We start from the raw sequence: 15462 nt of genomic DNA on the forward strand, positions 1-15462 counted from the left end.
CTATTCCATGGGTATGATCTGTGTGGAAAGAAGAATGAAAATGCCACATAAATGTTGGTGGAATATATGCATATGGAAAAGCAAAGTTCCCTGGCCATTCCACATTCACTAGAAATGAAATTAGCTTTTTTACCCCTGCTTCTTCAGTCATTTAAGCATTAAGATCACCCATTGTATGCTTAAAACTGGACTGAACATATTGAAAAAAGAACCTGAACAACTGAAAAAATGAGATGTTAAAGCACTTTGCAAACAATAAAGGTCTACAAAAACAATTCATCATCATCATTCCTTAAAACCTATTTATTATATAATGTGAAGGGAATTATTGGATAGGCATTTATTAAGCCCCTATTATATGCTAAGAACTGTACTGAAAATTTTACAAATCTCAATCCTGACAACAAATTTATAAACTAGATATTATTTTCCCCATCTCATCCCCAAAGAGAGGTTAAGTAACTTTTCCTAGGTTCAATGACTGGTATATGTCTGAGATTAGATTTTAATTTGCATCTTACTGACATCAGGCCCGTTGTTCTAACTACTGGATAATATAGCTACCTCTCAGGAGGGATACATGATTTAAAAAAAAAATCAATTGGTAAAACAATAAACATATATTTAATGTCTACTGTCTTTAAGTCACACTGCTAAGTGTTGGAATACCATTGAAAAGTATAAAATTGCCTCTTCCCTCAAGCAATTTATATTTTCTCATGAAAAAGCAAAATACAAGATAAGCAAAGTAATTTCAGGAAACTAACTGATGAGAAAATCAGGAAAAGCCTCCTTTAAGAAGTGGCAGTGGAATTAGGTCATGAAGAAATATGAGAATTCTCAGAAGTGCAGGTGGGGATATACACTGGACTGGGCATAAGGAGAATTTGATTATGACTCTGCTTATAGCCTTGCAACCTGTAAGTTACTTAACTTCTGTTACCCATTTTCCATAGTTAAAAATATGGAGTTACTAGATGGGGGAGTTAGTAGTAAGAGTTCCTTAGACTCCTTTCCACCTTTTTCTACACACATGCCTGTAATAGATAACTTCCCACAGCCAATGTGAAGATGTCTTCTCCCCAGAAGAGGTGGTTGAGAACAATTTGTTCTAATGGCCATGAAGGCAGTGGAAGCAGGTACTATTGAGTGCTTAGACATGGTTACACATTTAAGAAACCAAGGTCATCCATCTACTGTTTTGTAAGCAATCATCAGTTGTCTTCACTTTTTTCTTACAAAGTGAACTTTGATGACTTTGGAAGAGATAGATACTCCTATGATTAAGTGCAACTCTGTCTCACTTAAATCAAACTCATGGAGAAGTCAGGAGATATCAACAATGATTATATTTTTTGCCCCAGAGTATAAAAGGCGACCACCAATCAACGTGTCAACAACTTAATTTTTATAAGTGTGTAGTTGCCAAATCAAGATACCAATTTGTACAAAAATACTAAATTTCCCGAGCAGCATACTAATAAGTATAAGATATATGTGTCTGTGTGAAGTTTTTTGTGTATCTTTACTTATATTTCAATGCAATTTGAGGAAAGGAAGTATAATAATAGCTGGAGGGATAGAGGAGGAATTCACATATGAAGGAGAATTTGAGATGGAACTATAAGGAAGCTAAGACTTTAAGCAAGAAAGGGTGAAGAGAGATTTCATTCCAGTCATATGTAACAGTTTCTATTTTTAAAATTAATTAATTAATTAATTTAGAATATTTTTTTCATGGTTATATCATTCATGATCATCCACACTCTTCTTCCCTCCCCCCTTTTGGAGGTGACAAACAATTACAATGTGTTATACATGTATCATTATTCAAAACTTATTTCCATATTATTCATATTTGTAATAGAGTGATCTTTTAAACCCCAAACCCCAATCATATCCTCATCAAACCTCATGATTGATCATATGTTTTGCTTCTGCTTTTCTGCTCTCATATGTGACAGTTTTTAAAAAGTCACATCTTGTATTAAAAAGAAGTATCATTTCAATGTCATGAAATAGAATGAAGTCCAATTTGTCCAGAAAGCAAAGTATATGAAATAAAAGAACATATATTAATTCTGGTTAAAAATGATATCTGAACTGTAAGGTCTAATCATCTTTTCTTAATCCTCATTCTTTTTCTTTCTATCATATCTGATAACATTTGTAGTGAGAATGGTCTATGGAAATTATAGAACATTGTAGAAATGTGTATTTCATATTACCCACCCCATCAATATTGATCAGCTTCTTATCTTGGATACACTCTCCCCTCTGACTTTTCAAGAAATTTCTCTGTTGGTTTTCCTTTTGACCTTCTAAAACATTTAAAAAATCTTTTCTTGAGACTGCATTGTCATCCAGCCAAAAATTAACCATAGCTATATCACATGTTTCTATTCAGGGTCTTTTTATATTGTTTTTTCTCTAAATACTCCATTATGGCTACCCCATCAAATAGCAGAAGGTGTAATTAATATCTCTATGAAGATATATCTCTCAGATGTATATTTTGAAACTTAATTGCTGTATTGAGTTCTAGTCCCATATCACAAACCATATATCAGACATTTCAAATTAAGTGTCTTATAGACATCATTTCAAACTCAAAAGAAAAACAAACCTCAATATATTTTCTCCTAATGTCCTTATCATGGGAAAAGAACCATATTCTCAGTCAGCCAAGATCATATTTTATAATCATTGACTCTTCAATCTCATTTACTTTATATATCGAATAAGTCACCAAATCTTGGCATTTCTTTCTCTTCTTAAAATTTCTTAGATATGCCCCCTTCTCTCTACTGATACAGCTACCACTTTCATTCACTTCTTTATCACTGATCATCTGAACTATTACAAAAGCCTTCCTGCCTACATTCTCTCCTTATTCTAATCCATTTTCTATATATCTGCTGTACTGAGTTTTCTTATATCAAGAAAGAGAAACATTTAAGGAGTACGATGAGCTTCATTTTAGATATGTAAAATTTCAGATGCCTACAAACTTGGTGGCAGGGTTTTACTTTCTGTGAATTTATTCATAAAATAGGATTTAGATTTCTTTAGCCCAAAACCTCAAAGAGGAATATGTATGTGTGATCAGTTTCATGACCCAGTTTATCCAGAACTTCATCATGATGATTGTGATTAGATTACTGGGTATTATTAGTGATATATTAAACAATAAATGCCATAAATATATTACCAAATGTATAACTAAGGAAGAGAATAAGTATTTATTTGGAGTGAGTTATAGAATATAGACAGCTGGTATAATGCATTGTAAATAATATAGTTCTAGAGGCACCAGGACAATTCTGAGGACTTATGAAAAAGAATGCAATTCACCATTAAAAAAAAGAATGGTTGGAGTAGAAATGCAGATGAAAACATATGATTTATCATTTGTTTATCTTGGGATATATATGTATACATAGGAGTTTGTGTTTTATAAGATTATTTGCTTTCAAAAATGAATAGTATGTAAATATGTTTTGCATGATAATACCCGGTATAACCCAGATTGAATTACTTGTCAACTCCAGGAGGGAAAGATAAAGAAGGGAAGTAGATAATATGGATTATATAACTTTTGAAAACCAATGTAGAAATTTATTAAAATTTTAAAAATAATATGAGTTTTAGTGTCTGACTCCAGCATCTGCATATAGTTTCAAAGACAGAGAAATTTGTGAGAGGACAGAAAATTGATTGTGCAATGAAATGTAGGGAAAAATACAAATCATGGTAGTTAACTAACTGAATGTGGCAGGTGAGATGGATGAGGGACAGTGGAGTGTCAACAATAGTTCTTAGTTGTTAATGTGGATGATAGATATAAAAATTAAATAATTTTTATAAAGTTTTATTTATTTATTTATAATAATTATATATATATATATAAATAAAAATTTATAAATTTATAAAAAAATAAAGGATGATAATCTGTTCAACAGAAAAAAGGTTATCTGGTGTAGGGAGGAGTTTGGTGGATGAGAAAATGTATTCAATTTTGAACATGTTGTAGTTGAGATAGTCATGATTAGAGAGAGGGGATCACACACCATCATATTTATTTATAATTTAACAGGGGAAATAAGATGTTGGTGAGTGACTATCTGAACCACTAGAGAAAACATCCACAGTACTTAGATCACAGATCCATTGAAGTCTTTAATAAGTCTTTTCTTAATTAATACATTTTCACAAGCACAGGTCTATTAGTTATATGTAGTGAAGGTACCTTTTGTTTGGACTTCAGTACGTCATAATGATGAAACGTTTCTTGAAAGAAAGAGTAGTAGAAAGGATGCCAATGAAGAAATAGTGTTGCAAAAATTTAGGGGAACCAATAGAATGGTAAAGAAATAAGTTGCTTTTAGGTGAGATGGAGTAGATAATGTCAACAACAGATTTTGTTGGAAGTACTCTTTCCAGAGAACTTCTTCACTATTAGTGAGATCAAATGAGATAATATTTATGAAAAAATACACAGTACATTACAAGTAGGTTCTCTGGAAATGCTTATCCTCCCCCCTCCTTTCCAAACCCATAACCTTTATCATCTGTATTTGATAGCTGAAAGTAAAGCTATTAAAGTTAGCATTACCTGGGCAGGGCAACACAGTTAACAAGACGAAGAGACAGAAATCAAATCCTGTTCTTTGGCTTCCAAGTTTAGAGTTCCTTTCAATGAGCCATGCTACTAATTAATATCCTTTTTTACCTTAAGCTCCAAGATTATATGACTAATCATGGATCTTTTCTCAGAACATTCTTTTGTTGATACCCTGAAGAACTCATTTATTTTTTTAAGTTCTTTTCCTAGAATATTGGTTATTTCATCTTGCCCCAAATAAATTTACTGTACTCATACCTTGCTCAAGTGGACTAGGAGAACAATCTAGAAGAGAGAATACAGAGGTTAGACTCACTCAGTTGACTTGACTTACCTGTTAGAAAGAATATTGTTCTGGCTCTGTACAAAATAATTCTGAAAACTGAGTGATTTATTGTTTCTCATCTCTTTGGAGCCAAACATGAACCACATGTGGATAAAAAAAAATCACAGTCCTCATGGGATTAATGAACATATCTGCTTTAATTGTATTCCCACACTTTAAAATCACTAAGGAAAGGAAGTCTCCACCCCACACTCTGGGAACTAATTGTATTTGTCCTCAAATTAACCAGTGTCTTAATTGTGATATTGTGAAAAGAGTACTGGCCTGGAAGTTAAGAGGCCATGATCATAGTCCTTCTGGCTTTAATAAGATGCATGAATTCAGGCAGTCGTCCATTTCTTTTGGCTTCACTTGTCAAAAGTTGATAAGTATTCCTGCTTGTTTATCTCACATGATAATTTGGAGAATCCAATGGGATCACTACTGAAAATGTAATGATTACTATATCTATCATTGACTCTAACATACTTGTCTTTTTATTAGTGAAATAGAGTAATTGGTTAGTCCCCATTCTCATGGTAAGGGTTAATTTGTTCTATCATCACTTGGCTACAACTATGGAATACAAAGATAAAGTTTACAAAAGGTTTTCCTGCCCAGAAGTTAAAATCTATAGTAATATACACAAAATTATTACAAGGCAATTCATGGGGAAAAAATACACACAAAAAAATACACAAAAAACCTGAAATATACACAAAATTATTACAAGGCAATTCATGGGGAAGACACCTTGTTTTCACTCAATAGGTGATGGTAACAGGGAAGATTAAGAGAAATGTCATGTAAAGGATTATATTTAAATTAGACTTTGGCTTCCAGCTAAAGAGAGAGTGTGGTACAATTGTGTAAAATTAAAATGTAATTGGAATATTTTTGAGAAATCATTTACCTTTTGGACCCAATGAACATTTTGATTTTTTAAAACCCATGAAACAATCTCCTCTCCAGGCTCTGAAATTTGGTTGGGTCCTCCCTTTTCTTGTATAGCTGTAAAAACTGGCAGGGTCAAAAAATATTCCCCATTCATGTGTAAACTAGGTCCTTCAACAAGTAGGAAACCATGCCATCACATGAAAATGAGGAAGAGGAGGGCCTCTTGAAATTTTACTGAGGCCTTCATCTTCCTATGATTAAGTAGAATGGGAATAGTTGAGGTTTCCAAAGGCATTCCTTACATGGCTTCTCTCCAAACAGAGATATCCTGGGGAGAGAAATAGTAATGACATCTGAAGGGATATAAGTTGGCTTGTGAGAAAGGAAGTGGTTCTTTCTTTCTTTCCCAAAAGGAATATAGACTTTATTATTTTTTTTTTGCTTTTTCAAATATTCCCATGCCTTAGCACACTGACTGACATATAATAGAAATTGAATAAATACTTAATGATGTAAGAAAAAAAGGAGTGACTATATGAGGAATCAACCTGTTTTCCATACTATGGAGCCTTTAAACATAGCAAATAATGTATGTTGTCATGGAAGACATTCCTCATATAACTTGGGCTTGACTGGTGGACTGCAAACTTCCAACTTGAACATACCCATAGATAACAAATGAGAAAGAATTTTAGAAAAAAATGTTAAGTACTATTATAAAGGAAAGGAAGGGAAGGCAATATTTAATACTTGAAATGTGTCCACACCCAGACCCAGAGATTTTGCAAGTATCATCTCATCTCTCAACAATCATGCAAGTTAGATACTATTATGATCCTCATATTATAGTTGAGGAAACTGAAGGAAACAGAAGTTAAGTGACAGGCCCCATGGTCACATGGCTAATATGGTTAAATTTGAACTTAGCTCTTCTTGACTCCAGAACAACCACTGTTTCCATTGTGCCAGTAATTACCTGATATATGTAAAAATGTCTTCATATAGATAATTCTCACTTTCTTTTTGTAGACTTTTTCATAAACCACCACACAAAATAACTTTTATATAATATGAAATCATGCCATGTAACCACTTCTCTCAGCCTATATTATAATGGCCTACAAAACAATACCTTTATGCAAGTCACAATGTGTATTAAAATGGAGACCTACTAAGTATTGTACCAGGTTAAATAGACTTATGAAATAAAAGATTAGCTCATTAACATAGTATGCATGTAATTGTGCAGTAAAGGTGGCATGGGTGTGTGGATTTCTTTCCTGTCTCTTTTCCTTTCTTTTGATCACTTTGAGATACATACATAGTATTGGTATTGCTAGATCAAAAGGTACAAAATTTGGATACCAAATGCAAATTGTTTTCCAGGAACTCTGAAATATTTAAAAACTTAACAAATGGTGCTTTAGTATCCAAACTGATTGCATTAGTAGAATGTGGTAACCAGGGGCAGTTAGGTATCTCAGTGGATTGAGAACCAGACCTAGAGATGGGAGGTCCTAGGTTCAAATCTTTCCTCACACACTTCCCAGCTGTGTGACCCTGGGCAAGTCACTTGACTCCCATTGTCTAGCCCTTACCAGTCTTCTGCCTTGGAACCAATACACAGTATTGATTCCAAGACAGAAGGTAGGTGTTTAAAAAAATAGAAAGTGGTAACCAAGATGCACAAGAAATCTGTTATACTTACAAGTACCTTGTACACCTAAAGCACTGGTGATACTTTAGGTACAAAAGATACTTAAGAACTTCATCACTATTAGGACAATGATTAGGTGTATATATATATATATATACATATATATATATACACATATATATATAAACATAGAACAAGGAGTAAGCTAAATATAATGGGATGGTATTCCAAAAAAAATCAAAGGATAAGCAAGAGGAATAAACTGGGAAAAGAGAAAATGAACAAATGTTGAGGCTAAATTATCTCACTTGAGGTGGAATATAAGAATCAATACAGTGTAAGGGAAGGTGATTCATTGAGGGAGGGGCAACAGGGCATGTTTAAATCCTACAATCACTGGAACTAGCACTAAGTGGAAATAACATCCATACTCTGGTATTGAAATTATCTTTTTTATTTAATCCTTACTTTCCATCATGGAATCAACACTGTATGTTGGTTCCAAGGCAGAAAAGGGCTAGGCAATGGGGGTTAAGTGACTTTCCCAGGGTCACACAGGTAGGAAGTATATGAGACCACATTTGAACCCAGGACCTCCACTCTCTGGGCCTGATTCTTAATCCATTGAGCCACCTAGCTGCCCCCTAGAAATCTCACTTAAAACAAACTGGGGAAAATATAGCATTTTTTTTCTAACAAAACCTTCATTTGCTTAGCATATAGAGAACTGAGTCAAATGTATAAGAATATACATTTCTCAATTGAGAAATGAATAAAAGATATGAAGAGGCAATTTTCAGTTGAAGATAAAACTATCTTTAGTCATGTAAAAATGCTTAAAATCATTTCTAATTAGAGAAAGGTAAATTAAAATTACTCTTCGATCCCAATCCATACCCATCAAACTAGCTAATAGGACAATAAAGAAAAATGATCAGTGTTGGAGAGGATGTGAAAAATCAAGATACTAATATAGTATAGTTGGAACTGTGAACTGCTCCAAGTACTCTGGAGAGCAATCCAGAACCATGCTTGAAGGTCCATCACACTGTGCAAAACATTTAACCCACCAATACCATTACAAAGGTTGTACCCCAAAGATATTTTTAAAATTTTATTTATTTAATTAATTAATTTAGAATATTTTCCCATGAATACATGATTCTTTTTCTTTCCTTGCCCTCCCATTACCCCACAACCAGAGCCAATGAGCAGTTTCACTGGGTTTTTCATGTATCATTATTCTAAATCTATTTCCATATTATTACTATTTGCAATTGAGTAATCATTTAGAGTCAACATCCCCAATCATATCCTCATTGAACCAGGCAATCAATCATATGTTTTTCATCTGTGTTTCTACTGCCACAGTACTTTCTTTGGTTGTGCATAGAGTCCTTACATGTCAGTCCATCAGAATTGTCCTGGATCATTGCATTTCTGCAGTAGAGAAGTCCATTATGTTTGATTGTGCCACAGTGTATCAGGCTCTGTGGATAACATTCTCCTGGTTCTGATTCTTAAATAACATAGCTAAGAAGTGCCTGGTGTCAGATTTGATCTCTGAACCTACTATCTCCAGGTCTGGCTTCTATCCAATGAGTGCCTTCTCTCTTTCTCTTTTTACTCTGTCCCTCCTCAAAAGTCAATTTTGGTTCTGGCCATTGGTTTTCTTATTTTTCCTTATCTTCTATCACCTCCCTTCATTCTCTTATCCTCTTTCCCTCCTACTTCTCTGGTGGGTAAAATGGATTTCTTTATCAAACTGTGTCTATATTATTAACTATTTTAAAAATTCTGATAAGGAATTTCATGTGCTGTTTACCACACATTCCCATTTTCCTCTGTATTAAAAAGTTCTTTTCATAATTTTTTATAATTTTTTTTATAATTGAAATAATTTCCCACATTTTCTTCTCCTTTCCCCCTTCTACCAATGCATCTCTCTTTCTCATATATTAATTTTTTTAGATCATCCCATCACAGTCAGCTCACACCTATGCAATCTTTCTACATATACTCAGTTTAACTGCCTTAATGATGATAAAGTTATTAGGCATTATAGATACCATCTTTCCATATAGCTACATAAATAAATTAATTAAGAATATTTTCCCATGGATGAATTATTTGTGTTCTTTCCCTCCACTCCTCTCACCACTCCCCGTCAATAGCCAATGCTCAATTCCACTGGATTTTACATGTGTCATTGATAAAGGCCTATTTCCATATTATTTATATTTGCACCAGGGTGATCATTTGGGGTCCAAGTCTGCAGGCATATCCCCATTAACCCATGAGATCAAGCAGTTGTTTTTCTTCTGTGTTTCTACTTCCACAATTGTTCCTCTGAATGTGGATAGGGTTCTTTCTCATAAGTCATACATAAAGCAATATAAATAGTTTAACTTGTAATACTTTTCTGAATGTTCCATAGCTTAGTGATGATCTTAAACTATGGCATCTGAAACCACACACACAGAAACATGCATAGAATGCATTTAGTCCTAGTAGCTAATTAGATATCTATGGACATGTTTATTGATTAAATTTACTTATCCATATTTATGTGCATATTTAATGAGTAAAATTTTATCTCAGAAGAACGAACAAAAATTTATCTCATGATAAAAGTATTCACATCTTAAACGTGTGCTAAGAGAGGTTAAGCTTTGACACATTTTCCAGTGCCAGAATTATTTCAAGAATGAATTCTATTACTTCACTTGGTATTTTCTCTATCTGAAAATTATTCTAGCTCAATCCAATCCAGATCCTAAAGACCATAGATTTAAAGCAGAGCCAGAGGGGTCTCCAGAAGGCAATAACTTTAATCTCATTACTTTAAAAATGGGGAAGCAAAGGTCCAGCAAGCTCCAAGAACTTCCTCAGGACAGGCAACGAAAAAACCATAAGAAATGAGATTGCAGCTTTGTCATTTGATTCTAGAGTCTCCTTTTTTGATTATACCACCAAGTGGCTTATATACAGGTGGCTTTCTTTAGCCATAGCATCTCCAAGTGAATATTTCTGTTAAGTTGTAAAGGATGGAATGTTCACCACAATATCATGGCTCTTTAAAGCATTAAATTGGCTGATAATGAGGTCAAGAATGACCTGATTGGCACCTCTGAACTATCACAACCTCCTCTAGAGTACAGTATTAATTTCTATGATGAAAAAAGCTTGAGATGACAGCAACATAATGAATGAATGAATGAATGAATGATTGAATGAGACACAGAACTCAACTTAATGAAGGCACCTGAAATGAATGGAAAATGTATTTTTCTCTCAACTGCTTTTTAAACACCTTCACATTCTAGATTGAAGCATTTTTAGTGTATTACATCCTTTAACTAGAGTCTTCTTTAGGGCCTCTTTCACGTCTTTGTTCCTTAAACTGTAAATTACAGGATTCAACATGGGAATGACTACTGTGTAAATCACAGGTGCTATTTTGTCTGTTTCCAGGGAGTCTTTCGATTTTGGTTGCAGGTACATAAAGATCATTGTACCATATAAAATGGTGATAGTCACCATATGGGAGCCACAGGTAGAGAAAGCTTTGAACCTGCCCTCTGCAGAACGAATCCTCAAGATGGCAGCAATGATAAAAATATAGGAGATGATGATAATCAATAAAGTAGAAATAGTGTTAAATCCAGCAAAAGATAAAAAGAGCATCTGTTTTGTGTGAGTATTTGAGCATGACAGAGGCATGAGAGAAACATCATCACAATAAAAATAATTGATGACATTGCTGCCACAGTAAAACAAACGGAAAGTGACAATAGTGTTAGACAGTGAAACCAAGAAACTGTATACATAAAGTAAAACAACTATGAGCATACAGAGTTTTGGAGACATAATGACCGAGTAAAGCAGTGGATGACAAATAGCTACATAACGATCATAGGCCATGGAAGCTAAAATATAAGACTCTGCTATTATAGATGAAATAAAACATCCTAGTTGGGTTGCACAAGCATTGAATGAAATGGTATTTTTCTCCACTACAAAATTTGCCATCATCTTGGGTGTGATTACTGAGGAATAGCAGAAGTCAACAAAAGCTAAATGACTAAGGAAGAAGTACATAGGTGTATGAAGTCGAGAGTCCATCCTGATTAATATAATTAGTCCAAGGTTCCCTACCACAGTGACTATGTAGATGGCTAAGAAAATCACAAAGAGTGGTGCCTGGAGCTCCGGACGGTCTGTGATCCCTTTGAGAATAAATTCTGTCACTTGAGTAAAGTTGAATTTTGCCATCTATTCCATGGGTGTAATCTGCATGGAAAGAAGAATGAAATACCACATGAATGTTGGTGGAATATATGCATATGGAAAATCAGAGTTCCCTGGCCATTCCACATTTACTAGATATGAAATTCCCCCTGCCCCTGCTTTTTCACTCATTTAGGCATTAAGGTCACTCATTGTGTGCTTAGAACAGGAGTGAACATGTTGAAATCAGAGAGTTTGATCTCTGCTTGAATAAATGAGACATTTGAAGCACTTCACAAAGCCTAAAAGGCTACAAAACCAATTCATCATCTTATTGTTACTGAACAATTAATTATAAATTGAAGTGGAGGGATGGGAAAAGAGAGGTATAAAGTAAGTATCTACTATATGCCAGGCACTGTGCCTTAAGTATTTTACAAATCTCATTTAATACTCAAAATAAATCCAAAAAATGGATACTGTTATTTCCCCTATAGTATCCCCAGCCTCTGGCAGTAAGAGGTTAAATAACTTGTCCTGGGTGAAATAGCAGATGCATGCCTGAGGCTTGATTTTAACTCACTGACTTCAGATCTGGTGCTCAATCAACTGCATTTCCTAGTTGCCTCTCTTGAGGGCTACATAATTATTAAAAATCAATCTATTAAAATCTATTAAAAAAACCTCAAGAATTTAGAGCCTATTTTATTTAAACAACTCTGTTAATTGTTACATTGAAAGATACATTGAAAACTATAAAATTGTCTCATTTCAAGCAGCTTAGATTCCCTAATGAAAAATCAGCATGAATCCATATAAGTAAATTCAAAATACAAAGCAAACAAGATATTTTCAGGAGATGGCATGATGGGGATGATGGGATGATCAGGGAAAGTCTCCTTTAAGAATTATCAATGGAATTAAGGTTTTCAAGGAATATGGAAATTCTAAGTGGAGATGAGGAGGTCCATTTGGAAGGGACATAATGTTAATTTCATCCTGGTCTTGCCACAAGCCTTGTAGCCTCCAGTAAATCACTTAGCTTCTTTTTCATCCATTTTTCACAGGTAAAAATGTGGGATTACTACATGGGGGAATTAGTAGTAATAGTTCCTTAATGTACTTTCTATAATATTTTTTACACAAATGCCTGAAATAGACACCCCCCCTCCTCACTGGAAGGGATAGAGGGGAACAATTTGTTCTAAAGGTCACAAAGACAAAGTAAACACGTTATGTGGAGTGCTTAGGGCTTAGTGAGGCAAGATAAGAGATGTTCTTGTATGCAAGTATGTGAATAATGTATATATATATATATGTAATATATGTGTATATGAATATGTATGCATATACCTAAGAAGAAGCATCTGAGATGGACTTTAAGGAAGTTAATTCTTTAGATAAACAATAATGAAGAGGAACACCATTCCAGCTATATGGGGCTGTTTCTACAAGGACATAGATAGAGCAAAAGAGAAGTGGAATATCAATGTCAGGGAATAGACTATAGACCGATTTGGCTAGAATGAAGAGTCTTGCTGGATACTATCTCCTCTCTCGTTTTTCATGAAATTTCTTTCTTGACATGCCTTTTAACATTGTTCCATCAAATTTCAGAAGACATAATAAACATTTCATAAAAATTTGCCTTCCAAATGTATATATTGTGCCTTGGTTGCTGTACTGAGTTCTAATCTTATATTACAAATCACATATTGAACATTTTAAACTAAATGTCCTAATGACTTCATTTCAGACCCATGTGTAAAATAGACCTCATTATCTTTTCTCCTAATATCACATCTTTTTCAAATATCCCCATCATGGGGAAAGAACTATACTCTCAGTCACCTAAGATCATAATCTTAATATTAAAATTGACTCTTTAATCTCTTTTATCTCATGTATCCAACAATGGGCTAAATCTTGACATCTTTCTGCCCCCAATATTTTTTGAATATGTGTCCTTCTCTCTACTGGTACAGCCATCTTCTACATTCGCTCCCTTGCTGTTCATCTGAACTATTGCAATAGCCTTCTAGTGCAGCTGCCTCTATTCTAATCTATCTTCTATATGCTGGCATTTATTTTAGCAAGCATAGGGAGAAAGATAAATTGAGGAAGTAGTGCTATGAAGGTCATTTTGGAAATGTCAAATTTCATATTCCTACAAACCAGTTGGCAGGTTTTACTTTCTGTGAATTTACTATCAAAGAGTATTGAGATTTCCTTAGTCTTAAACCACATAGAATGTGCAATGAATTTCATGACTCAGTTTATCCAGAGCTTTACCATGACTTATAGGATTAGATTGCCACCTATTACTAATGAAATATTATTCAAAATGCCATAATGTATTACTAAAAGCATGATTTGGAAAGAGTAATATATTGGGAGTGAAGGATAGCATATGGATAGTTGGCAGGTTGTACTATAACTAAGATAATTTCAAGAAATCTAGAGGCAGACTTCTAACATCCTCATGGGGCTTCTTGGGTAGGAAGATTTGGGAGAGGATAGGGAAATGATTGTGATATGAAATAGAGGAAAAAAATTACAAGCCAGGGCAACACATTAACTGAATGGAATAGGGGAGTTTGGTGAGGGACAGCAGGTATTCAATAATGATTCTTTGGTTTTCAATATAGATGACAAAAACATATTAAGGTTTACTCAGCAGAGAGAAGGCCATCTGGTATAGGGATGTTTGGTTGTTTAAAAAATTGAATTCCATTTTTAAAATGTTGAATTTGAGATATTTAGGCAATCATGGTTGAGAGAATGAGATCCCATGATATCAAATCACTGACAATTTGATAGGGCACATTAGATGTGGGTGACTTGCTATCTGAACCACTCAAGATTATTCCCACATGAATTAGATCACAGATCAAATGAAGTCTTTAATAAATCTTCTTACTGAATATGTCTTTATACTCACAGGTAGATGAGTTATATGTGGTGAAGGTATCGTTTATTTTAGTTGCAAGTTTGAAAATGATGAATTATTTCTTGAAGGAAAGATTGATAGAGAGGATGCCGATCTAAAACAATGTTACAAAAACCCATGGGAAACAGAAAAGGGAAAAGAAAATAAATAGTCTTAGGATAGATGGAGTAGGTAATGTTAACTACACATTTTTAAAGTGTTTTATACTTTCCAGAGAACGTCCCTTCTATTTTGAGTTCAAACAAAATAATACATGTAAACACACGCATTCCAACAGTACATTTCAAAAAGGTACTTTGTAAATTTTTATACCCTCTGTCCCCTCTTTACAAACCTGGAAGGAATGTAGTATAGGCATTAACATTCGCATGTGACAGTTGAAATTAAGGCTAAAAAACCTGAAATAACTTGGGCAGGACAAAACAATAAAGGCTCAGAAGTAGAAGTCAAATCCTGGTCTTCGGTCATCAACTTTAGAGCTCCTTCCACTCAACTGTGCTACTACTTATCAATATCTTTTCCACTCCTCAAGTTTGAGGATTCCATGACTGATTATTGCTCTTTTTTTCTGGTCACTCTTATTCCGATAAGCTAAAAAACTCCTCCAATTATTTTTTAAATATTTTAGCTCTAGTATAGGTTATTTCAGATTCCCCAGAATAAATGTTCACTTTACTCACACCTTTCCCAAGGAAATGTAGAACAATCTAGAAGGGAGATAAAGAGGCTGGATTTACCCAGTCTACCTGTCATCACTGTTAGAAATAAAATTGTTCTAC

The 15462-nt window shown here is 34.0% G+C and overlaps 1 protein-coding gene across 1 annotated transcript; it reads right to left on the bottom strand.

The window, feature by feature from the left end:
• Window positions 1–10818: 10818 nt before the first annotated feature.
• On the bottom strand, window positions 10819–11778 carry LOC100021065 (olfactory receptor 1038-like). Its single transcript, XM_003341525.2, has one exon. The coding sequence runs from the start codon at window positions 11776–11778 to the stop codon at window positions 10819–10821; it is 960 nt and encodes a 319-aa protein (XP_003341573.2).
• Between the last annotated feature and the right edge of the window lie 3684 nt (window positions 11779–15462).

Source organism: Monodelphis domestica, chromosome 6, assembly GCF_027887165.1.
Source record: "Monodelphis domestica isolate mMonDom1 chromosome 6, mMonDom1.pri, whole genome shotgun sequence".
In the NCBI taxonomy this organism is placed as follows: Eukaryota; Metazoa; Chordata; class Mammalia; order Didelphimorphia; family Didelphidae; genus Monodelphis; species Monodelphis domestica.